The 26,350-nt window shown below is 42.9% G+C and overlaps 1 protein-coding gene across 4 annotated transcripts in view; it reads left to right on the forward strand.

Annotated features, from left to right (window-relative positions):
- Positions 1-26,350, forward strand: part of XYLT1 (xylosyltransferase 1) — a 176,735-nt gene that overhangs the window by 141,175 nt on the left and 9,210 nt on the right. For 2 of the 4 annotated variants that reach the window (XM_050980046.1, XM_030229597.2), the window contains 5 exons: positions 6,269-6,485; positions 8,565-8,741; positions 11,035-11,297; positions 14,651-14,846; positions 19,763-20,096. In XM_050980046.1, coding sequence (XP_050836003.1) covers positions 6,269-6,485; positions 8,565-8,741; positions 11,035-11,297; positions 14,651-14,846; positions 19,763-20,096 — 1,187 coding nt within the window. The remainder of the gene's footprint in view (positions 1-6,268; positions 6,486-8,564; positions 8,742-11,034; positions 11,298-14,650; positions 14,847-19,762; positions 20,097-26,350) is intronic. The other 2 variants (XM_050980047.1, XM_030229598.2) reach the window with 1 other exon arrangement.

The raw sequence follows: 26,350 nt of genomic DNA on the forward strand, positions 1-26,350 counted from the left end.
GATGTGCTAGGACTTAAGCATTAAATGGGTTTTCTGAAAAGATTGCATGTGAAAGAAGCAGAAACAAATTATATTGCATATGAGGTGCCTATTGTAAGCTTGAAAAGTCTAATCATGTCCATATAGAGATGGAATAATGACCAGATAAAATGTGTGTATTCATCAGCTTTCAACAGCATCTGGTGGGGAATACCCTAAGTGCCATGGCTCCTTGGCTTCCATAAAGATGCCACTGGTTGAGAAGGGACACATTGAACATTATATTTCAAGGTGAACTTGTGTCTTGAAAGAGATATTCAGATTGCTGTACTATTTTTCCTGCACTGTAAATGATCTAATTGCCCAGTGTATTTAACATACACTGAAAACATGGACTGCCAAAAAAATCCTTCCAGTGGAGCTCCTTGTTCCCATCACTTGCAGTTCAACTTCTGCCACAGAAACTCCAGGAGCAAACATCACAAATTGCATCTCTCAGCTCTGCCTCCCTTTTGGTGGCTGTGTCACCTGGGTTTCCTGCTCTGAAGCCCATCCCTGTGCTCCCTGTGCTCCAGGGGCAGCTGTGACCTCCCAGTGCAGGCTGTGCCTTTCCCTGCCCTGCACACCCCCGTGCTCAGCTGCCCCAGGGCTCTGCTGTGGGCCAAGCAGAGATACAGGGGGCAAACACTGATCACATTTGAATGTGAGATTTCCTTGTGTTCCTTGGTAGCTCCTGAGTGTTTGGCACAGTGGGCAAAACTGCTAAAAGCATTTCAGTTTGTGTGCTTATTTATGGCTTTGGCTTTTGCTCCTGAAATAAGCCCAATCAATAAATAAGCCCAATCTTACTAGAGCAAATTCAGTCAAGAGAGAAATTCTTTCTGATATTGTTGATGTTTTTTTCTGCATTGTCACTAAAGCTTTGGGGGATTGTTGAGATAGTAATGTGTTTATTTAATGTGTTTCCCTTACCCTGAGTAAGGGAATTAACAAAAGATAAGAATTCGGCTCTCATAACATTTTTGACCTCATAGCAATTGCATTTAGGATGTCACAGTTAAAGCACATTGAAAAGCAAGTTACAATTATTCTTCCCTCATTTCTGTCTGTGCTGAGAGTTATTTTCAAGGCTTTTTGAAACAGCAGGAATTGTTTGTTCTGTGCTTTCCACACGATGCCTGTCATAGTGGGTAGAAATCTTCCTCATCTTGACAGACTAAGTAGGTGCTATTTCTGTTTGACACTGTTCCCCTTTGCAAGCTTCACCTCCATTTTGGGAGTGGGGGATCAGCCCTGGAGGCTTTCAGCATGACAGGAAGGTCTCAGGAAACACACTGTAACATCCTAGCCTTAGAAAAACACATGAATAGCTGGTACCATATAGACACTGTGTTTAAATAGCCAATTATAAATTATTGTTGTTTAACCCTTGGTGGAATAGAGTTACTCATGGAAATGGAGGGAAATCAGGGTTAGCTGGACTCAGCATACTCAGTGAGGCCAGGATTTCCACCTTGAGCAGGCAGGGAATGATTCTGCCCTGCACAGGTTTGAGATTCATCAATCTCCTTATTATAAAGATTTTTTCATTGCCTGGTTTATGGAGATGTGTGGTAGCCTAGAGATTGCTCACAAATTACTTCTTGCAAATGCTACATTCAAGATTGTCAAATTATTGTTCAGTGCTTCTAGCTGGTCACCTAAACTGCAAATTACTGTTTTGTGCTTCCCAGCTGATTGACTCTGCTAAGTGTTTCCAGGGTGGCTGTGCAAACACTGCTGGCAAGTGACTCTCACATTTCTCATCTGTAAAAATATTTACTTGACTTTTTGCACTGAAATGGACTTTCTTCCTTAAATTTTCATCTAAAGACAGTTAAAAGAGGAGCAGATAAAATCAAAGCATGCAGAGCTTGTCCACCTACACTCAGGGAAACATGGGCATGATGCTAGTGGAGCTCCTAGCTCTACAGATTCTGGCTTTGACATTGACATTGGCTTTTGACTTGTGAGGAATTGTTTTGCTGGAGTTTTGTAACTTTTATTCATAGTTCTTATTCTTAAATCCTGAATAATGATGCTGAGGTCCTGGGTGGGTGCACCTGGTTAACAGTGAAATGTCAGTGGGAGGTTTCCTAGGGGAGAGGCCAGAAACAGGAAACATTTAGGAAGAAACCTTTTCACCTTAAAAATATATTCTTTCCAGAAAAAACCTTTTAGTGATAAAGTTACTGGTAAATGGCATTTAGCAATCTGATAGCCTCTGATACTTTAGGAAGTTCTACTCATTCATAAACTTCAGGAAAAAGAAAACAACAAACTCTCTGACTTACTGTGTAAGTAGAGCATGCAGGAGCAGGGATCTCTACAAGCTGCTGTGCTTTGCACTGTCCCTTGGAGAAAGGTATCAAAAAGGAGGATATTTGGTTGTGATATTTTTGCTGACAAAGTAACTGTGTGGCAATATTTATTAGCAGTTACAACATACCATAAGAGCTGAGCTGTGTTTATACTCATGTTGTAGGAGTAAGTGCTACACAAGTTACAAATGCTTTATGTTATACAGTCCTAGAATCTTGTCTGAAATGCATTTATAAATATTTAAATAAACTACAAAGTAAGAGGAGTTCCCTAAACTGGATTGCAATCATGAGCTGCCTGGACTGACATTACACTCAGTGACAGACCACGTGCTGCAGGCAGTAGGGTTTTTAGCAAAGTGTAAAAATAACTCTCTGGAACCTGTGAGGCTGCATCCACACTCAGGTCTCAGTGGCACCTTTCATGTGAGTCAGTGTCTGATTGCTGAGCTCAGGTGCTGACACACCTTCTTAATATCCTGTGTTTTCTCCTTACTTTTGAGTGTAATCCCAGGCCCTCAAAACTGGAGGCTCTTTAGGAAGAATTAAAGTTGGTAAGGGGAAGCATAAGATGTGTTAGTCAATCATAAGAGTCAGTGTTCTATGAAATAAGGCAAAATGGCATGCTTTTCTTAATCCTAGTCTTTTTTAAATTCTGTTTTCTCCTGGTTGACTCTTCCTATGATTGTTACTTTCCTCCTGTTGTTTTCTTTTGGATTAGGAGAAAGGCCAGTTGTATTCAGCTGATGATAATCTCTATTGTATTTGGCCAACCATACCTTGGTTCAGTAGGATGTCATTGTTCTGGCCAGTGCATTTGCAGCTGGCAGAGGTGTGCCATTCTTACCTGATGTTCAGGGTGACAGGAAGCACCTAAATTTTTCCACATTGACTAAGATTAAGGAAATGCTCTTACTAAGCTTTTTTTCCCCTCCTTCTTTTAATTTGGGAGTTATCTGCAAGCTGTTTTGTGAGACCCAAGAGAGAAAGACAAGGGGAAAAACCACCCTTTTTTTGCATTTCATTGCTCTTTATGAAGCTTGGCCTGGCTTAATAAAATTTGGTATTCCCTTGAGCATAACCAGAAACTAATGAAATACAGCATGAGATTAGAAACAAATCAGTAGGGTCATGCTTTTTCCCTCCATCTTCCTATCTTTCTTTTCAGAGGTGGCTGCAATCATTCTTGGATGGCTAGTCAAGAATCTTTATGAACTCTTTGTAGTATCCAAGAGGTTTTCATTTCTTGGAAAGGCCTGTGTGGCATACAAATACCCCTTTCCCTCAGGCAGTGTTCAGTATGCTTAGAGTAAGTTCTTGCCTGCCTGAGTGCCAAAATTGCTATTGCTGGAGTAGCTGGGAGCATCAGTTATGCTACAAGAGAGCCTGGGGGGACAAAAGGGATCCTCATCCACCTTTTCCACTTTGGTTGCTGTTCAGCTCTCTGTGCCAGCAGCCTCTCCTGTTTAGCTTCCAGCAGATCTGAAATACACTTGGTCCCCTTGGCTGTCAAGGAACATAAATGGGCAGCAAGCCATCAGCCAGTGGAGGGCTGTGTCTTCCCAGTCCCTTGGACACATCATTGCTTCGTAGGCCACAGAAAGGATTTGCTTTGCTGATGCCTTCTTCCATTGAGGTGTTGTGACTGTGTGTGAAGAGGCTCAGTAGGGTGATCCTTCTGGAAAACACCTGCTCTCTGTTCAGCTGTTATGTATCTGAAACCTTGTGTGGTGTTTCTAGGAGGGTTTCAAGAAGCACAAGCAAAAGGGTCACATCTTTGGAGATCTCTAAAGGCATTGCAGCTCTTTAGTTGGGCTGTGCTGCCTTGCTGAAGGGTAAGTGATTGGAAAGTACATTTACTTTCCTCTAGTTACCCAGTTATATAATATTTGGGGGCTGAGGTTTGTTGTGAAAACAATTGTACTTCCAGGAATTGGCTTATTTCACTCCATATCCTGAAATTTGCTTTTCCAAGCCATTGGCGAAAAAACCATAGAACTGTTCACATATAGAAAAAAAAGAGCCTGTCAACTACTTTGGAAACATGAAGCTGTGAGTCAGGATTTGCTGGGACCTTCCCATCTGGAGTGTGGTCATGCTCCTCTGCTGCCAAGCTCAGACAGAAAGGCTGAAGCTGTTGCAGTACCAGGGAGCTGGAGCTGGATCGTGTCACACAGGCTGAGGCAGTTTCTAAGCAGAGCAGTTTTTGAAATAGCCAGGTGGTTTGTTTTGTTTGAGGGTTTCTATTGCAATCAAAGGACCTTCCATTTGAAAAGGAGAGTAAAGGGTGATAAATTGGTAGAGATAGCAGTTGAAAGAAATTACTTCATGGAAAAGAACTTTATGTTCCTATTTAAATATAGTCGATAAAGTTCTGTTATTTTCTTAAAATAATTAACTCTAATGAGCATTTAGTTTTGAAGAGAAATAAATAAATGACCAAACTTTCAGGCACATTAATATTTGATTTGGAGATAACTGCATAAATATTGAATTTGAAGATTACATTCCAGAGCACTGCATTAAAATTGCAAGACTTTTCTATTATCCTTCATAATGGAACATGAAATTAGAAACTTGTTCATGGAAAGAAAAATTTCTCGACTCTCATTTACACATTTTCAGCACTGTTGTGTTAACAGAGGAGCTCTTCTCATGCTGTGAAAAGAGACATAGCTATCAGTAGGACATAGACCCTGAAGTCATTTACGGTCCTTTTGAAAATTAATATGCACCATTTCATAATTGCATCTCAGTTCTGTGATTGGTATAGAACAGAACTTGAGCCAGGGAGTTGGCCTACGGGGTTAATGCTCATGTTTCCAGATGCAGGACTCCAGAAAGCTCTGGTGCTTGTTCCTTAACTTTTATTCTTTTCCCTTACCTTTAGTAGCATGTGTTTGAGGACTACTGTAATGTCATCTTGGCTTGCTAATCCTGAATGCCCTGGCACAGCTGTGTGTGCTTCACAGGGAAGGCTGTGCCCCTCTGGCCACAGCTGTTGTTATCCTGCAGGTCCTGCACCCAGAGAGGTCTGGGGGCTGTGGGTTGCTCTAGTGTGTGCTCAGTGAGCATTTGTTACTGCTCAGAAGGTGTGGGATGTGTCCAGTGCTCACATCCAACCAGGGTGCATGGTGCTCAGCCCCCCTCAGTGCTAATTCACAGCTGCCCTGCTTCTCCTTCAGGGAAATCATTCCCAAATGGAATAACAAACAGAAACCTGGATCAGACAGCCTCAAAAGATGAGTGGGCATTCATTCCAAAGCGTTTTCAAACACAGATTGATTTCCCAGCTTTTCTTCTTTTATATTGGTCTCAAATAATTCATTTCCATAACTTTGCAGTTCTGCTGTTGCTCCTCTTATTCATGGTTCAGCAATAACAAAACATTGTTCCCCAGAGACTTGAAAATGGAGCCAACTTGCTCATTCTACAGCAAAGACCAATATAATGGTATTTTTTCCTTATTGGCTCTATCCCTACAGAAAAATTATGACATAATAGCATAGGAGAAAATTGGTCATTTTACCTTTATGTACATTTTCCTGTTTTTTAAAAACTGAATTTATTTAGAGAGAGAAGAATGTGTTTAGCTCTTGTTCATGTTGCAGTTCTTCTGTGGTGGTTTGTTCAGAGTTAATGAACATTCTGGACTTTCTTGCCCTGGAGCTCTGTTACCTGCCCAGCCTTAGGACAGCAGAAGGTGTAAATGATGTTTTAAAGCAATCTGTTGATCTTTGCCATTATAACAGAACATAAAACTGATTAATCATTTATTCAGCCTCTACACTACTTATGAGTAGAACAGAAATATAAACAAGTGACCTTTTGATTGTTTTTTGTTTGCAAAAGTAGCTTTTTATTTATAAAGCTCCTGATGATAGCAAACTACAAATTAACATTTAATGGCTGCTCTTGCATTCCCTCAGATTTATCAGAAAGCAGGGGCTGGACCGGCTCTTCCTGGAGTGTGACACGCACATGTGGCGCCTGGGGGACCGCAAGATCCCAGAAGGAATCACAGTGGATGGGGGCTCAGACTGGTTCCTCCTGAACAGGAAGTTTGTGGAATATGTCACTTTTTCCAACGATGACCTGGTGACAAAGATGAAGAGGTTTTACTCTTACACACTGCTTCCTGCCGAGGTATGTGCATGCAAAGAATCCCTCTCTGTCCCCAGACCTGCAATGTTTGTGCTTGTCCCAAAGATCTGACTGAAATCAGAGGGGCTTTCACCTGATGTCTCTGGGCTTTGGAGCATCCCACAGTGGGTAATGAAATTTCACTTCTGTAATGAGTAAGCCCTTTAGGGTTAGAACATCTTTTGCAGTTGTTTATTGCCTTGTTTGTTTGTGGGACTTTTTTGCAAAGAGTGGCTTTGTTTTGTACTTCTAAGCCTAATAATCTGTTACTGAACAACCAAAAATCCAGCTGCCCTTTGCTTACAAATTGTTCCTGCACAAAGCTTTTGAAGGATATTAGAGATGGCAAATTGTCTTCATAAGTAGCTTTCCTTGCTATTATCCAGCACTTTTCTTTAAAAATATAAACCCTGCAAACAAAGGTTTATTGTTCTGTTCAAAACTCAGCCAGAAGGCACAGTCACAAATCATTTAGATCACTCAGGAGTCACTCTGGCTGCAAGTGATGCCGAAGGGGAGTGCACAGCAGTGTGGGGTTTTGCCTGGCATGCAGCAATGTGCCAGCAATGTGCACTGTCTGCAGGGAGGGCACAGAGCCGTGGCTGGCAGCCTGTGCTACACCTGCCCCAGCAGGTACACTGCTCCCCGGGCTTGCCAGCCTCTGCTCCACAGGCTGCAGCCCAAGGAAGAGCTGATGACTGCCTCTAAACCCATAACTGCCTTGGTTCCTGAGCATGTTGAGGTTTGGATGACACCAATCTTGCAAATCTTGCTCGTTAGCTTCTGGTGGAGCACGGCAATTGTTATCTTTTGGTAGAGGTTTATTATTCCCCACACATGTTGCATAATCGTCTTTTAATCCCGTTTCTGTTAAAAAATCACCTTTTCTCTCTACTCTGATAACCTTTTAATCCATTATCTAGAGACATTCCTGTATTGCTATAAAAGGACACAGGGCAATGGGTAATTGGGTAGGGTTTTTTTTCCCTCTCGCTTGAATGAGAATGGATGCCTTTATGGGTTTAACCAAACAGTTCAAGCATAAAATCCATATTCACTGGGCTGTCATTTAACATTAAAAAGGGTAGGGGGATTATTTGGGGGCCAGCCATGCTAATGTTATGCTGGATATTTATAGATCTTACTATTGCTGATTTTAAAGAGAAGTCACTGCTCCAAAAATGGTCTCTTGCAGGGCTAAAAATGATGGTATTTCATAGCTTTTTTTCTACAAGGTTTTCTTTGCAAGATACATAGCTGGTTTTGTAAAATGGCCCTGCCTTCCCTGACCTGTTAACCTGCTACATCAGTCCCCATTACACTTGGTTTATGTAATAGCTGTAATTATGATGATATAATTAGGATTGCCCAATAGGAATTCCGTGCTGCCATGAGTCAGCAAATAAAGACTTATGATTTCAGATGTAAATGCAGGAGGCAGAATGTCCTTTTGGTGCCTAGGGTGAACTGCCTGTTTCAGAACAAAGCCACTCAACAAGCATTGCATTTCAGAGTGCTGGAGATAGACACCCACATAAGAGCTGTCTGAGACTGTATTTTTATCAGAGTAACCAGGGTGATAGTGCAGTTTTGACAATTGTTTTGGGAAACAACTTGAAATATGCCATTAGTACATTGTTCAGGAAAATAGTCCTAAATCTGTTAGACCAGGGTGCAACTTACAGAAGGGAAATAATGGGCATTTCTTAGAATTGCTCATACAGCTGAAATAAAAATGAAATTATTGCTGGTACTGGTGCCTTTCCTGGAGTCCTTTGGGCTGCCAGTGCCCAAAGCTGGTCATTGTAGAAGTGCAATTATTCTGTGCCAGGTTATTGGAGCAAGACCTCAGCTGTGTGTTCTCACAGTTTGGCTGGGTCTGTAGAGTGTTGTGATTTTTCCATGCTCTGTGGAATACAGGCACATAGAGTGTGTTTCACACGTGGCAGAACAATAGAGCTTGTTAATCCTGTCATTTCAAACTAAAATAGGTCACCTGCATTAGGTTTGGGCCCATGAGCTGAAGGAGAAAATGGAAGTTTGAGGAGTTAAATGTGGTGATGTGCTCTGTGTTTGCTGCAGTCCTTCTTTCACACCGTGCTGGAGAACAGCCCTTTCTGTGACTCCATGGTGGACAACAACCTGCGCATCACCAACTGGAACAGGAAGCTGGGCTGCAAGTGCCAGTACAAGCACATTGTTGACTGGTGTGGCTGCTCACCCAATGACTTCAAACCAGCAGACTTTCACCGGTTCCAGGTACTGAACACACCTGCAGAGAGGCTCTTCCCCCTGTACTGGGTGTGGAGAGCTGGCTGAATGCATGGCTGCAGCAGGGAGAGGGAAGGGAAGCTTTGACTCCATCAGACAGGTAGAGAAAGAGATGTGAGGAAGCTCTGATCTTAATTTCAGGAGAATGAAAGATAAGTTCTCCTTTGTTTTGGCCCTGGAGACATACCACTGCCTGGTAAGATCACAGAGGAACTCTTTGGACTCCTTGGTATTGGTAACTGGCTGTGCTAGAAAAGAGGGAACCTTGACACATCTCTGACTCTACTACTACTACCTGGCAACTCTTGTGAGTTCATTGCAAAAGGTTTTTTCCAATATTCCAGCTCAGGTGCTTTCATCATTTCACAGCACTCCTGGCTTTCAGCTTTAAGCAATGTTTATCATCTTTAAAAAAAGCTTAGAAGTTGATCAGTGTGCATGGTAGAGACTTGGGCAAATCCATTTTCGTTATTATATTCATCAGCACGATCATATTAAAGTTTATCTTGTGATTTTGGGAGCCTTAGTCATGAGGTTTTGATCACCCAGGTTTGGCAGGACTGTCTTGAAAGGTTTAATCAGTTCCTTTCTGGTAGTTTCCTCAAGGCAGACATGAGAGAGAGTCCTGTGCTCTGAGTGCACCCCAGTCCTCGAGACTGGGGTGCACTCAGTCTCAAGGCTGTATCTGGCCTGGGCATCTTCTATTGAGAATGAACAGCCACTTGTTTCAAGGTCACCAGATCTGCAATTCCATCCCTCCAGCTCCTCGGGGTTCCCTGCATAAAGCATGTTTGTTCAGGCTTTGTGTGGGATGGGGAATGTGTTACCCTACAGCACAGAAATGATGACTGCTCTGAAACAGAGATCTTTTCTTTACTGTAATGTGCTGTCTACCAGGCACACTTGAAGTCAGTGACACAGGCACTCACAAAAAGAGCAAATGAGATGTTATCTAAAGGAGGCTCTGCTGTCCCAAACATGTGTTTGGAATTCTCCAGCACAGAATAAATTGCAAATTTAAAAACTCCTGCCAGACTGCAGAGCCTGACCTGCTCCAGGCTGTGCACCCACAATGATATTTCAGAAAACAATCAGGTAAACTGAGCTGGAAAGGAAAGTTCAAAGTTAAAATAGATGAAAAGGCAGCTTTTGAAACTTTCTGGTGAGAGAGCCCCTCACATGAGCACACAGCACCAAAGGTTGGTGCTTGCTGTTCCCGCGGAGGCACAAAGCGAGCTGAGATCACAAAGCCCACAGCATGCACCATCTCAGAGCAAAAAGCATCCTCAAAAGAATTTTCAAACCATCTGGGGCACTCTTGAACTCCTTGGCACCTCAGGACCCATGCTCAAATATTACCAAGGCGAAACAAAGACTTTTTGAAAGCTAATGGTAGTTGAGTAGCATATAAAGCAGTTACATGCCCAAGATTGTGTCAAGCGCTGAGAAAAAATCTGGGCAGGACCACTCAGAAGTGGAGAAACCTCAGCCACAAATTGCACCTCTCCCAGAGACCTCTTACCACCTCCTGGCAGCAAATGCATGCACAGAAAAGGCTGCTCTGCCTTCTTCTGAGCCTCAGTGCCACAGTACACTTTGCTCCCTGCATAACATGTGCCAGTGCTGCACTGTCCCCAGGCTAACAGGGGGGTTTGGAGAGCATTCCCCAGCCCTCCTGCACTTGGAGAGCCTTCCTGAGCCTGGCAGCATGGGGTGGCTGTTGGTCTGAAGGGGTTTTGATTGAGTAATTATGTAGTTTTTAGGTGAGTGATGAATGGTCCCAAAGGTGACATTTTAAGTCATCTTTGCCCATGGAGAGAAACAGTTCATGTCCTCAACTCCAACCCATTGCTTAAGACGAAGTGCCATGTCTGAAAATGGAAGCTCAGTGTCTATTGTTGCAATGGGCCCCTGGCTGGATAATAATTAGCATAGGCTCCATGATTCATTGAAGATTGATTAATAATCTCTTTATTAAGAAACCCATTGCTCTTACAGACAGTTACAATACAGCTGGACCTAATTGCTCCTCCAGTCCAAACACCATCGCCACTGGCTAATTAAGAAACCACCCTTTGGTAAACAAATCTCCATAACACATTCCTCAAGTTCACAACACCAGGTGCAGCGAGTTAGGATAAGAATTGTTTCTCATTCTTTTCTCTGATCTTCTCACAACCTTTGTGAAAGTTTCTCTCTCACAACCTTTGTGAAAGTTGTGTTTCTCTCTGTGGCCAGAGGGCTGCTGCCACAAGTGACTTTTCCTGTCCTGTCCCAACAGCAGACTGCCAGGCCAACTTTCTTTGCCCGCAAGTTTGAGGCGGTGGTGAACCAGGAGATCATTGGCCAGCTGGACTATTACCTGTACGGGAATTACCCGCCGGGCACGCCGGGGCTGCGCTCCTACTGGGAGAACGTGTACGAGGAGCCCGACGGGCCGGGCACCCTCAGCGACGTGGCCCTCACCATGTTCCACTCCTTCTCCCGCCTGGGCCTGCGCAGGGCCGAGACCTCCTTCCATGCTGCAGGGGACAACAGCTGCAGGTCAGTGCTGCCTCTGCTCCTGCAGGGGACACCGGGAGGCTCGTTCTGCTCGGCCGTGCTGGCTGGAGCCCACCAGCACAGCCAGGCAGCTGCAAGTGCGCAGCGCTGATTTCCAGAGTATTTATGGCCGTAATCAAGCGTGGGTTATTCCGGGTTGACACGATGTGACCCGTTTGCTGCACTTTTAAGGAGCTCCTCTCCAGCCTGATGAAGACTGACAGGATCCAGTTGGGCAGTGCTACCCCCACTGCTGCGTTTCCCTTGATTAATTTCAGCAAGTGTATTATAGCCTCAGCTCCTAAACCCTCCGTGTGATTGCAGCAGAGGTCGTGTTCACCTCTATTATGCTTACCAAAAGCAGAGGACAGGATTTCAGAACAAATCTGAACACAGGCAGGTTAATGGTCCTTGCTTGTTTGTTCCCCTGGGAGCACACATGGAGTGCAGAGAGCTTGCTTGGCTCAGTTTGCCTGCTTGGTGCAGTTCCCTGTGCCAGAAGTGCTGCAACTGGTAGGATCTATTAGCATCAAATACATAAAATATATGGAGGTGTTTATATATCTATATATAGGTAGCTATATTTATCTCAAATTAAATTCCTTATGCTTTAAAAGGAAATTATCCCTATATTCTAGATTCCTTTTTCATCTCTAAGCCTGGCTAAGAAGAATTCAGTCTAAAAGGGATTTGAAGGAAGAATTCCTGAAGTTAGACTTGCATAGAAAAGGCTCTCTTCATGGTAGATGTTTGCTGCCTGCAAAAACATCTGGAGCTGTTTAGATTCAAAGCAGAGATGGTTCCTCTTTTTAAGTCTTACATTACCATCTCTTAATTCCATCTTCAGAATGTATTTCTGGAGCCTGCCCTTTTATATCCTAATAGAAAACACATAGAGCCTAAGTCAGCAAACACTCCGTGAGCTTTGATGGATGGACGTTGCCCCTGTTGTGTTCTCAAGAGGGAACCAAATGTGCCTTGACCTTCCTAAATTAGTCATGGAAGTGCTGAGCAATGCCCCATTTAGAAAGATGTGGCAATAAGTGCTCCAGATTCCTATTAGATTTTGTCAGTGAAGGTTACCAGTGCAAAGCAATAAAAGATCAATAACAATTAGATAGAAATAATCACTAGTAGCATGCCTTCCTTATAGGAAATAAAAGCAGACCTAAGGAAGTCCTGGGTCATTTGTCCTGCAGAGTGAAGCCAGCAAAGAGGATGGGGACTATGTATAACCAGTACTGAAATAATTTGACAATTACTTTTGTTCTCAGTCCTTTTGCCAGTATTCTGATGCTGATTTATATCAATTATCACTTTTGTTTCTGAGGAACTTTCCATTGTACAGGAACTCAAGGTGCTTTTCAAGCTTGCTCAGATTATAGATAGGAACACCATGACTGCAGCTGTCTCCAGGATAAAGCACAGCTCCTTACAGCAGGCTGGAGCCTCATGAAACAGTGCAGGGAGGAACTGCAAACAGTGATACAGAGTGGAGGCTTCATTTTCATTTTCATACCTACCTGAGCCCCCTCAAGACACTGTGAGTCAGCATCCATTTCAGATCAGAGAAAGATGACCAATCTTCAGGTTTATGCTTCACATCTCCTCTCTTCTGACACTGTGCTGTCCTTCTGGGTGTTTGCACCTGTACCTTTCCTCTTTCCCTCTCGTGGTTTTGCATGTCTCTAGTGCAGGAATGGCAGGATGGGTTTGGGCTGAGCACCTCGACAGTGCTCCCTTTGCCGTGGGGCTGAGCACAGCCCCAGGCTGGCTGGTCCTGTGCATGCAGCACCCCAGCTCATGCTGGGAGGAAAGCAGCTCCTGCCTCGGATGCCCCTTGGAGTCAGGGCCATGCTGACACCCACAGCAGCCCAGGAGATGTTTGTAAGAGCAGCTGCCTTGCACACTTTCCTAACCAGGGCCAGCCCACAGCCTCAGAAAGCTGTGCCTCCCACAGACTGCTCAGGTACCAAAGGAGAGGGAGTGTCAGAATCTTCCGTGGGAGCAACATTAATGTGTGATTGAGATTTAATTCATTTTTTCCACCCCTAGGCATTTTTACTCTCTGCTGCCAAGAGGCAATTTACCCAGACTATTTTAAGGATATTGTAAATATTTGCTGCTTCACACATATAAAACAGGAGGCCTTAGTACTGGGCACAGAAGTCAGATTGTTGCTGGCATTGGCTGCATACTTTGCAGTGGTTTTGCTCAGTCCATCAGTGCTGGCCCTGTTGGTACCCTGTCTTCTTACAGAGATTTCTCAGCTCTAGAGAGTTCTTTCTGGGGTGTTGCAGACCTCATGCAATGGAGAGTCCTCCCTGCTGCTCATCCTTAGTGCTCATCCTTTAATTGTGGTAACGAGCCAGAGGAGTCAGGCTTAGCTGACTTACTGGGAAGCTGTGATGCTGGTTGGTTTTACTTGTTTTGTAGTTAATGTCAGTCCTGTAAAGTAGCAAAATATTCAATTTCTGAGCTATGAATAACACATTTTTAATTATTTATGCATCCATATGTACCCAAACATTGTTACAGATGCTTCTGAGGCCATAGCAGACAGTGAACTGTACATTTTAATTATTTGAAGCTGTAACTATAATGTCTTTAAATCTCAGCTGCAAATGAAGGCTTCCAGATCTCTCAATGGCTGGTTTTGCCAAGTTGTTTGACCCTTTTTCAAAGTAGACTTTTTGGGGTTTCTTTGGTTATGCGTAAAAAACTCACAGCAAAAACAATCTTAAGTCTTTAAAGAATGTGAAGATTTTTCCCCTGAAATACAGAGACTTAAATGGGGACAGGATCCTGGTGTCCTTCACTGCAGTGCCAGCCTGCAGAGCCCTGCCCTTGGGGAAGGGGTTTGGGAATGGAGGGGGTGCAGAGGTCAGTGCCTGGTGGCACAGCACTCCCTGCTGCCCAGTGCAGACAGGCACTGACCCTGCTGGGGCAGGAAAGGCAGCTCTGGAGCACAGGCACAGTCCTAGGCCATCCTTTATCCTAGTTTATCTGAGCAAACAGTGCTGCACCCAAACAATCTGTGTGTGTCTCTGGGTGCCACTTTCCACCAGGAGAGGTGGTGAGGGAGAGGAGCTCTCTGGCACACAGAAAGGCTCCTAAAGAGCTTTGAGCTGAGGATATGGAATTAATGAGCCTGTATTCTTAGTAACATCTTTTTACGTTACGGGGTAATCGGAACAGCCTAAAAATATTTGATAATGAGTCATGAACACATTTGAAATCTCTTAATGTACAGTGGTGGATTTTCTAGTTGAAATGAATGCTTCTTCAGCCACTAGCTGCAAGTAAAAGGAGATTTCATTCTCTTACATAAGTGATGAGCATGTGCTGTTTTACAGATACTACCCCATGGGCCATCCAGTTTCCATCCACCTTTACTTCCTTGCTGACCGTTTCCAAGGCTTCCTGATCAGGCACCACGCAACCAATCTGGCTGTCAGTAAACTGGAAACTTTGGAAACCTGGGTGATGCCCAAGAAAGTCTTCAAGATTGCAAGTCCACCAAGTGATTTTGGGAGGTTGCAGTTCTCAGAGGTGAGTGTTCATAGCCAGCCATGCACACCTGTGGCATCACGGGAGTGAACACTAAATCAGCAGCCTTTGGAAACTGTATTTCCATGGAAATTTGAGGTGACAGTGGCTTCCTAGCATAATGTACATCCTCATCATAGAAGGAGGTACCATTGGCAGTTCAGGTCTGTGCTCAACACTCATTTCTTAATTTGAGTGTCCTCACTCCCTTCTGTTTTAAAAACAAATGGAAAGCTTTTGGTATTGTCAAAGGGGCTCAGTAATTTAAAAGTAACTTAGAAGTTTTGCCATCGTGTCTGTTGTGAGTGCTGTGAAAGGTTCCTGGGGAAAATTCCATTTTTCTGCAATTCCAGATGTAAATGGTGGCATGTTTAACTATGTCTCTCAGGAGTACACTGGAAAAACCTCTCAAAATTAGTGGTAGTCAGGTACTGATACCACATGTGAGCAGAATATTGATGTAACACAAAAGAGAAAATTATCTCAGCAGTGGATGAGATTTCCCACAAATCCTGTTATTTTTCTAGAAATTTGTCCCAGTGTCTGTCATAGAGTATAAAAAAGATACCTAAAATATATCAGGAGAGTTGACCACTAATAGGACCTGACATCTGTGTTCTGTTTTAAAGATACAATTGTCTGAGCAGTTAATTTCATGATTTTTCTTGTTAGGCCGCAAATTTCAATTAAGGCATAAAATTGATTGAAGAAATGTGTTCCAGTCATTATGGCTAAGTCCATAAATTACCATCTTCTTGGGCAATTAAGAAATGCCTAGGTGGGATTCAGTGTTTTGGTGTGCATGGCAAATCCATGACACTAATGTGCCATTAAAGAGATGGATGGAAAGTGTGTTTCATTTATCAGTGTGTCGGATGGTAGCCTGCCATTTCATGCAGTGATAAATGTTCATACAAGCTCCAATTCTTGTGATTTGTAGGAGTATTTCTTCTGCTTATTTAGTACTTTTAAGAATTTAATCACTGGTGAGCTTTTTTGAGCATAAGGAAATATTTTCTTCTGTTTCAAACTCAACAAAAAGAGTTTTGGTGGCTGCTTACTTGTTTTATTTTATTTTCCTCACCTAACCTCTTTAATTGTCCTCCCTTTCATAGATGATTCATATTTTAAAAGACCAGGAGGTACAGAGTAAATAATTTAATTTTTTAATGGTTTTTTTTTATTTTTTTTTTTTACTTTCTGCCTTCCTTTGGCCTGCAGGGATCTCTGCCTCTGAGCCAAATAGTTGTCTCAGTTACCCTGCTATAAATCCAGCATTAACTTTTTCAGCTTCACTGTGCCTGGAAAGCTCTGATCTGCTACTGCTTATTAAAATGCCACTGCTTTGTCAAGGTCCAGCATATGGAAAACAAACTTAGCAGTTTAGCTAAGATGGAAGCATCAGTGTTCACAGAAAATAAAATTAAGATTTATGCTTGTTGGGACATAGAACTGCTTGTTCTTCCACAACTTTCACCCCATGATCTGGCAGGAATTTTAAACTGAATGGGGCTATTTTAGCTGGGAACTTTCTCCTCTGTCCCAGCTCACAGCACTGGGGCCAGCAGGAAGAGCACACAAATATGCTGCACTGAATGTGCTCCCGAGTGTATTTGTGACCCTGGTGCACAACTGAGATTGCAGCAGAGCTGATGGGATCTCTCCAGCCCCTGCCTCCTGCCCTCTGCTGCTCTCAGACTTCACTTCCCAAGGAGTAGATTTCACCCCACACCTGGGGGGAGTTCATGGCAGCATTTCGATGGCACATGGCTCCTGCAGGCTGAGTCAAAGAAAATAAACTTGCAAGAGATGATTTCCAAGCATGGAACTCCCACCCCTCCTGAAACTGGCTCGTGCACAATGCACACACTATGTGTCCTGCCAGCCTGGGTTCAGGCAGCTTCTCTGTGCAGGGCAGGGGATTGATTCACTGCACAGAACCAAAAGTCTCAGCTCACCCTCTATCAGTTAAATGCTGTTTCTGGTCTTGTTAAGACTTGTGATTCATCACAGAGAATAAAATAAACTAGGTGGCAGGCAATTAGTGCGCATTGTGTGAACCTAATGGTCCTGTTTGTGGTGAGCAATGAGACACAAACCCATAATCAGGGTATAATTTATCTTGGGAAAATTTTATCTGGGTTTGAACAGAGATAGAAACAGAAATTTTGAGGCGATGAGAGATTTCCAGCTTTCCAAGCATACCCCGTGCACAGTGCTTGCTCTTGAAGCCCAAAATAAAGGTGATTAAAATAATGATGTGGAAAATGTCAGTTTCTGTGCTACATCTCTTCATAATTTATCAGATATTCATTACTGCTTGATTCTATCCATACTTGGTGTATACTATTTGAAAGTGAAAGCCTACTCACAATGTTTTAAAGAGCTGTTAAACTTATTATAGGGCTGGAGTATCTCTTGCCCTGTAAAATCGGACATCTCAGTACTGGGAACTCAGCTGTGAAAAGTTCAAGGGGTTATAAACCTCTAACCAGTGCTTTAAGTAAAATTCCCTGTAAAATATTGTGCTTCTAAAAGCAGCTGGTACAGCAAGCTGTGCAGCATGGGAAAGCATGTCCCCAGCTGGAAACGAGACATAAAGGGCAGATCCCCTGAGCAGAGTGTACAGTTCCCTGCCTTTCCCTCCCCGAGGTGCCTCTGGAGCCTTGGTGTGAGCCCCTGCCCTTTGGCTGGAACTTTTGGGTTGCTTTAGGGAGCCCAGTGCCACACCTGCACGAAGCTTAACAGCCAGACAATTGTGTTACAGTTTTTCCCCAAAAGCAGCCTTAGGTCTTCCACAGAGCAGTCTGATAAACCTTTGTGCCTGTGAGCACATCTCTTGTGCAGCCTGGCACAGAGCAGTGTCACCTGGAGGTTGGAGCAAGGGGACTGTAACTTTCTGATTTATTTTCTCAGGGAGGAGAAACTAGAGGGGAAAGAGTTGGATGTCAGAAGTGAATGTTTAATTTTTGAGGATGAAGTAAGTTTTCTGCAATGACTTCTTCAGTAAGAAGTATTGGATGTGGTGGAAAGAGCTTCCTTACAGATTTACTTTGCCCAGGAGGGTGTAGGTTTGTTTCACATGTTGTGACTTTATTCTTTCTAGGTCCCTTGAGCCCTGGTAGGTGTGATATGGCTGCACCTCAGTGAAGGTTGGCAGAGTAGATAATAAGGCCTGGTCAGGAAATTTTCTTTCTCAGCTTATTTCCATACATATTCAGTCAGTCTTGTCAGGAGAGCACACACTGACAGCTCCTCGAGGCATTCGATGCTTGGGTCTGATATCTGGGCTATGCTGTCTGGTTTGATTAGCTGGTGTGCTGGGTGAAATACCTCTGAAATACCACAAATGCTGTGTTGATTGCAGACTAGTGCAAGGCTCATTTTGTCTCATACTCTGCAGTGTCATAGCCCGGTCGGAGGAATTTGTGTGATGACAGATGGAGTTAGGATGGTAGGGCTTTATTTTACTGACCTTGTAGCATTTTGCTTGCAGTCCTCCTGTAATTTGTCTGCCAACCATAGGGATTTATTTAGAAGAGACTGGAGACTGGACAGTTTCCAGTGCAGGTAATAGCCATCAGGTGATCATTATGTTTTGGGGATTTGAGGGGATTTAGGCATTATATTGGAATCACTTATTCTCATGAAGTGAAATGAAATCTAGAAGAAAAATCTCTGAAGCTACAATGAGCTACAATTATTTCTTATGCTTTCAGGAAAGCAGGTTCTGACCATGCCCTTGTAAGGTGAAGCTTAGGGACAAGGACAGCTCTGTGTGGGGACAATCTGCAATATCCACATATATTTTGAAAGTGGGGATCCTCCCTGTGTGTGCATGGATCTCCAGAGGTCACACACAGAGACTTTCTGTACAGGGAAGAAATCAACTCTTTGGGCATCTGCACTGTTTGGAGAGTAGGGCAAAAGAAGACCAGAAGGACTTTGAGGGGTTTCATACCAGAACTGCCTCCAAAAGCAGAAGTGCAGCCCTCAGTCCTGTGGGCACAGGAGAATTGATGGAAAGGTTCCATAGTGCTCAGCCTCATAAACACCTGCTGGCTTTAGTGCTGGGATACTGAAGTCTTCCCATGGCCTAAGACAGGCAGTTACTCCATTTCCACGCTGGCTGGGCAGAGGTGCTGGTTTCAGTAGTGCACAAGGGTTAGTGGCAACAGCTTGGAAGTTTGTGTCATCCCCCATGTTGTGGGTGAACCATTGAAATTCATGTCAAGAGCACTGGAACATGAAAGCTGCTAGGAAAAAGAAAGGTCAATTAAGTATTTACACTAGATTGTGAATCAGCTGATTTGCTGTTAGTGAATAAATGAAAAACAGTGTCACTACTATGACAATAAGAGTTTACAAGAAATAAATTCCCACATGGGGCAGAAGAGGAGTACATAGAGACAACATCTCGTGGGTGGATTGTAGTAAAGGACACGATGTGACTTGTCCTGAAGTCAGCAGCTGAAGTGTCTTCCCTGGTCTTAGCAGCAGCTGGGCAGGTCTCTGCTGCAGGATTCATCTTTCCATCTCTCAAGTGTGTAATACATTTTCATGACCCAGGAGATGATGGGTCAGTTTTTTTTCTGTGCATAGGCTGTGTCCAGCCACTGGCTTGGTCCCTTGTTGACTGCTTGTGTGGAGGGAAGAGAGAGCTGCTATCACCTGTTGTGTCACTCTTAAGATAAAGAAAACCTTTTTATCAATCAGAAAGGGAGCAAGAAAGCAAGTGTTCTTTCTTGCCTCATTATTTGTATATGCATTATGATCTTAGGTCATGTTGCTTTTATATGTATGTATAATTCATGTGATTAGAGAAATATGATTTGTGTCTCTTGAGAGCCCTTATTTGCCATAAAGGTCTCAGCTGTTTACAGAGATGATGCTACCAGCCCTGTGTTCTTTCATTTCAGATTGGCACTGAGTGGGATGCCAAGGAAAGGCTTTTCAGGAATTTTGGAGGACTCCTTGGGCCAACAGATGAGCCAGTGGGGATGCAGAAGTGGGGGAAAGGCCCCAATGTCACCGTGACTGTCATTTGGGTCGATCCCATTAATGTAATAGCAGCAACATATGATATTCTTATTGAATCCAGTGCTGAGTTTACTCACTACAAACCACCTCTGAATTTGCCCCTGCGACCTGGTGTCTGGACAATAAAAATTCTGCACCACTGGGTACAGGTAGCTGAAACCAAATTCCTCGTTACTCCTCTCACCTTCTCAAATCAGCAGCCTATCAAACAAGGTAAGTTTTATTATTTGCTACAGGAATAATATTGATATTTTGTCTGTATTCACTGTAAATGCTGCTGTTAAAAATGAAGTAGCAGTGTACTGAAAAAAGACTAAAGAAAGGGATTTTATAGATACTAAGTCAGAAGAAACTTTGTCCTAAGAGAAGTGGAAGTGTCTGTATTCAATTAGTAAAACACAGCCACTTTGAACAAAAGACTATTTGTGTCTTTAAATTATGCACAGTTCAGAATCCAGAGAACTTCAAACTCTCAGTAATCTAACAACTATCATAAAAGCCATCATTTAGAAATGGAAAGAAAAATTGACCTTTCTGTGCTGCTTTTCATTCATATTTCTTCTTAGAGACTTACATGTGTTTAAACTGTTTTCTTGACAAAGCCTGTGTGTTTAACAATAAAAGCATTAATTTACAAAGTGCTGGATTAGACAAAATTACCCTAGGCCAGAGCTCACCTGACATATTGTCAGGTCCAGGCATTTATTTCTGCCTGATACCTGCCAAAACCTGCTCAGTACTTGCCAAGCAGCTGTGTTACAGGAATATCTACAAATGCAGCCCTGGGACCAGACCCACACTGACAGTTTTTAGAAAGAAATTGGTTTCTTCCTTGCCACAGCAGCCCTGAGCCATCCAAACACAGAGGCCATTCTGAGGCTGCCAGGCTCTGCAGGCTCCCATGTTTGCATGGCACAGGCACCATCCAAATGCTTTGGGTCTGCAGCCAGTGCCCAGGACACTGTGCTGGGAGAAGAGGGAACATTTTGCAGCCACACCTGGTTTTTTATTCAGTAAGATCAAAATAAGCTTGTTACTCTGAATATCTTTACCATTCTTCTTAAAGTGCTCAAGTGCTTCCATCTGCCCAGTATTAATATTCATAACTTTAGACATCTTAAATTTCCTAGATACATGAATGATCCTATTAAGTTTTCAGAACTTTCTTCTTCCTGACAAGGCAGCAAATAAACTGAGTCAGGCATTTACCTCCCAGCACAACGTGCTGCTTCTGTAATGCAAACACCAGCAGACAACTGCTGAGAGCTAATGCAGCCCTTATCTCACTCAACAGGAGTTTGATTCCACACATTTCCAGCACAAGAGTGAACTTAGTGATTTCTGCTGCTAACATTTGGTGGCATCATTTCTTAAGCAGAAATGGAACCACCTCCAACCCACTGCTGTGAACAGCTAATAGGCAATGATAAATTGTGAACAGACACCATGTGAAGAAGGGATACATTTTCAGTGTTTGAGGCAGGCTGCTTCTGAATGCAGCTGCTACCAACTTGTCTGCTGGAAATTAATGTATTCCATGTTCTTTGGTAATTTAACATTTAAGGCATAAATTGGATGGAACAGGTGGCATGTAGCCAGCAACCTTGCTGCTTTTCCCTACAATGTGAGAGCCCCATGGACAGGTAAACATGTGTCAGACTTCAACAATAAGCCCACACTTTATGGTGGAAAGGCAAAACTCCCTTTGGCTCAAACTCTGAATCAGGAATAATTCCACTGAAATTGTGTAGCTACCCTGGATTGCCCATTGATACACTGGGCTCATATTTTTTGTTAAGAAGCCTGTTTATTCTTGTGGTAACTAGAATCTACTACAGGAATCAAATATAAAGCTTGGGAACAATATTGTCTAGGAAGAGAGTCTCAGGAGTGATTTGCTACTGATGATGTGATGTGTAATGTGTAGATGACTGAGGCATGGAGGTAGAGAAGAAAGTTAATTACAGGGGCAGGCAGTGACACTGCACTGTAGTTAGAATTGTATTTACAATGCAAATTCCTGTTTGTTTGTTTTGTTGGTTTTTTTTTTTAAGGCTTTCTCTCTCCGTGACACTATTGTGCAGGCAATCATGATTTACCTTTGATTTCCAGATTTTTGTCAGTTTCTCATCACTTTATTCTTTAAAAACATTTTTCTCTGCCAAATAAAGGCATAATGAGAGTATGACAGAAGAATTAAAACTTCTAAAAGAATGATTTGTGTTACCATAAACAATTCAAAAACTGCTAAAAATCTTCTAAAATGAAGGAATAGTATTATTTTCCTGTCTTAACATTGAAATTAAAACTAAAATACATCAGACTTAGCCCAGAGTTGTCAGTTGAAGATGGGAATATGTTTTTTTAGGGATTTCTTTAAAAGTTTCCTTTTTCCCACCCATCATCCCTCACCACCACCACCAACTCCCACCCTGCCCTCCCCTGCCCTGATAAAAGAACATCCCTTGTCAGAAAGATTGCCCTGGACTGACACATTTTGTAGCACTTTGCATGTCATTTTCTCAATAATAGTTCTGCCCTCTCTTATCCACTCCAGATGTAGAGTGGAGTCCACAAAGTTACAGACATAAAAATCTCTCCATGATCTTGTGTGCAATTTGCTTTTGCCAATTTAAAAAACATTTGCACAAAACTGGCAGCAGCCACTAACATCTTGTATCCTGAGAACATGGGCATGACAACAACCCCTGTATTTCCTAAATCATTGCTTATCTACACATCACTTCAGCCCAGAGCACAACAAGGAAAGTTGTTTTGGTTTCCCAGCATCATGAAGGGAGCCACTGGCTCTTCTTTTGAATAACCAAAGTAAAACACGTTCATTCCTGTATCATGAATCTCAGAATTCATAATTGCATTCAAAATAAAAAAAAAAATCACAGGACAGCCGCCAGCAAAGATGTTCTGTTTAGCAGTTTATAAAACAGCATATGCCACTCATTTATTCAGGTTTTTTATTTCCAGTTATTTATTAATTTTGGCCTAAATTCTTTGCATGCAAGCCATAAAGGGAATCAAGAGTGAGTGTTTTCTTTGATGCTCTATCCAGATGTGAGTAGCTGATAGAATGTAAATTGTTTTAAAAACACAGATTCATTGACCTTTTCCAAACCTGACTCTGTGAGAGATCAGATCTTACGTGGAATTACTGAGGATACAGTTTGGAGTATTTCCACTGTAAATATGGCTCCCTAAGGTATTTCAGTGGAGAGTCTATAATCTAATGTTACTTATTCCTTCCTGGTCCTTCTCCCCCTCCAGTCATCCAAATCTGTGTCTGTGTTCTCTGCTTTGAGTTGGGTCACTGATTAGCTCTGCCTTCAGCAGATACTCTGGCTCAGGAGTGCCTTCAAGTATTTGCCTGGTTGGAGAAAGTAAAAAAGAAAATAAAAGGAAATTAGGTGCATTTGTGATAAATCATTTGGAGAAATTGGGTTCACCTTCTCCACCAGTCTCCTTCTCTCTACCTCCTGCACAGACAGGTTCCAGTTTATTCTTCTAAACAACAGTTTTGAGGTTCTCACCATATGGTTGTGTCTGTCAAAGCCAAGAACTCCATGCTTGTTGCAAAGACAGAGGAGGGCTGCCAAGGACCAGCAGGATGCTCTAGGAATAATTGAGGCAAGACAGGGAATGGGATGTGGAGAAGACAAAACAGGGAGCAGAACTGTGTAAGATCACTGGCAAATCACACAGGAATGGGGGACTTCTGCTGGCAGCTTTAGGAATTTGGGTTCTTGGAGGCTCAAGGCCAGATGTCCAGCTCTCCTGTGAAGGGACTGCAGAGGCAGAAGCAAACAACAGGTGTCATTCAGAGCACTTAGCCAGCAGCTCACAGACTATAATTCAAGTTACCCAGCAGACTTCAAATCCTAAGAAAAGAGCAAATTCAGTAGAGGTTGTCTCTGCATCCCAATCATCCCACTTTCCCCCCTTCCCTGCTCTTTAAAGGCCAAGTGTGATCGACTCACAGGGTCACAGTGAGGGGAAGAGAAAAAGCCAAAGCAATTTCATTTTTAAATTTGAGTTTATATTCAGAGCAAAGTTTCCCCAGCGTTCTCCCAGCTGGAGTGCCGATAATGAGTTGTCATCCATTTAATGGATGGTACCTGTTCCACTAAAGCCAAGTAGGTTATTGTGAGACAGTAGCAGGGGCAAGAAAAGCCCCAAAACCTCAAGATGATAGTAAACCCTGGATTGTAAATAAATGAATACATTAAAAGCCCTCCCTCCTTCAAGAAAGGAGAGAAGTGAGAAAGAAAAACCTCCTTTTTTGCTTTGCTTTCCCAGTCTGTTCCCAGCTTGATGGCATGTCCTGGACATGGGGCTGCTGATCTTTACTGCTCCCGTGGAGCCTGAAATACCAGTGTGTGGTCCCTATGCCCCCTTTCAAGGGCTGACAGCATTAGCAGACTTGGGCAATGCACTCAGGCACCTCAACGGCCTTTTGACCTAATCCATATTTATAGATCATCTCAATTAGCAGATACTGGGAAACCTTTGTTTTGCCCTTGGTTGTTTGCAGTGGCTCAATCAATTCTAATTGCATCTATACAGATTATAAAGTGGGTGGCAACTCGTGTCAGAACTGCTGTGATTCTTTAAATTAACCAGAGGTAACATGACATGTTCTTGATAAACACAGTAATAGCAGCAGGCAGGCACACGACTGCAGAAGAGCAGACATGCCCTGGAATCATCATTGTGAGAAAAACCCTGAAGACAGGGATTTGCTTTGAAATTTAGTTCAGATCCAGCTGACAAGGAGTCGATTAGCTCCACAATGAGCAAATGCAGCACTGTCTTGTTTGCTGCAAGAGAAAACAAACAAAATGTCAATAAAAAATTACCTATTTGCCAGAGGGTTTAACACAATTCAAGTAAAGAAATAAAGCTGTATGTTCGTGTTGCTTTAAAAAACCCACAGGTCTAGTGCCTTAATGTGTACCAAGATAACCACATTTTTCATTCCTTAGCCTGCTGTCTGTCTAAACTAATTTGCTTTTTCTGCAAAATGATGAACAAACCCACACAAAAATGCTGAAATCCCAGCCTGTGTGGCTGGCTATAGGCTGTGTGTTTAATCCAAAAAAGTTAGACCAAGAAGAGTCAATTGTGAAATGTGTCCTCACATATGCATGAAGAGCAAATAAAAATAGGGGTCAAAAATAACTGAGTTTTTCAAATTTATATTTTCAAGTCAGAGGAATATATTTTGCATTGATACACATCCTTCTGAAGTCAAAGGGCAGACACAAAAAGTCTGGCTTAATGTCTGCAATTCAGCTAATTTTGAGTTGTTTGTGCTAGCCATACAGATTTAAATGTCTAAATATTTAGAGGCAAGCATTACATTCTTCATTTTTTCATGAGCTCTTCCTCGTGACACTTGACTGAAGTGTCAGTGCTTCAAGAGCACACCCAGTAGCTCCAGCCTCCTTTTTTACAGTATATCAGGGCTTGGGAGCCTCACTGTGTCTCTTCTGTACCAGCTCAGTAAATAATCATGATTCTCTGTCATGTTTCCTTTAATGCAAAGAGGAACAGCCATTGCTCAGATGAGCAGCATCCTCCCTGCTTTCTGCTGTGAACTGTTTGACAAAGCCTTGGAGGCCCCAGGAGAGGGCTCTGGGTCTGGTCCCAGCATTTCCTGTTGATGAGTACATGGGACTGTGCACTCAGGTTGCTGCTGACCAGCTTTTCCTTTCTAGGATGTGCTGACACCTAACTTGGGGTGCTGCTCTACTGTGGGGCAGGCAGTCCCCACCTGTACCAGGTCAGGGTTCTCCATGTGTCTTCTGGAGCAGCACCTTTCACTGTGGGCAGTGGTAGCCTTAACACAACCCCTGCTGCTCTGCCCAGCACTGAGTCCTGCAGTTCCTGCAGGTTTCATCCTTTCCAACCTTGATAATCCACCAAGTCCTGAGGCCTGAGACATGTACAAGGCTGAGCCAGAGAGAACAGCAAGTTCCATTTCACCCTGTTTCTTGTCTGAATAAAGATCTCTCTTGTTCCATGCATCAAACACATGTGCAACAGGCTTTGATTTAGCAAGCTTGCTGAATTGCCTGTTTCAATCAGATGATCCTGCTAGTAATGCCAACTCTTATTTATTTGGGAATTTTTACTCAGAATGTTCCTATTTAACTAAAATGTTGACAAACAGTCTTCCATATTTAATTGCTTCCAAAGGAGAAAATTTATTCATGTGTACTTGTTCTATTTCTTTAACTGCAGTGCTCTGGCAGAGCACATTCCTTACACATGTGCACAGATTGAACTCATTTTGACTGCAGGTTATTGTGTATCTACCATTTAAAACACAAAGAGGGGTTTAGATAAATGCAGGAACAGTTAAATGATGTATAATGGTGATGGACATGTGCTGAACCACTTTAATTGGGGATTTGAAGTAAGGGACTTGCACAGTATTTGACGTTAAAGAC

Source organism: Serinus canaria, chromosome 14 (genome assembly GCF_022539315.1).
Source record: "Serinus canaria isolate serCan28SL12 chromosome 14, serCan2020, whole genome shotgun sequence".
NCBI lineage: Eukaryota > Metazoa > Chordata > Aves > Passeriformes > Fringillidae > Serinus > Serinus canaria.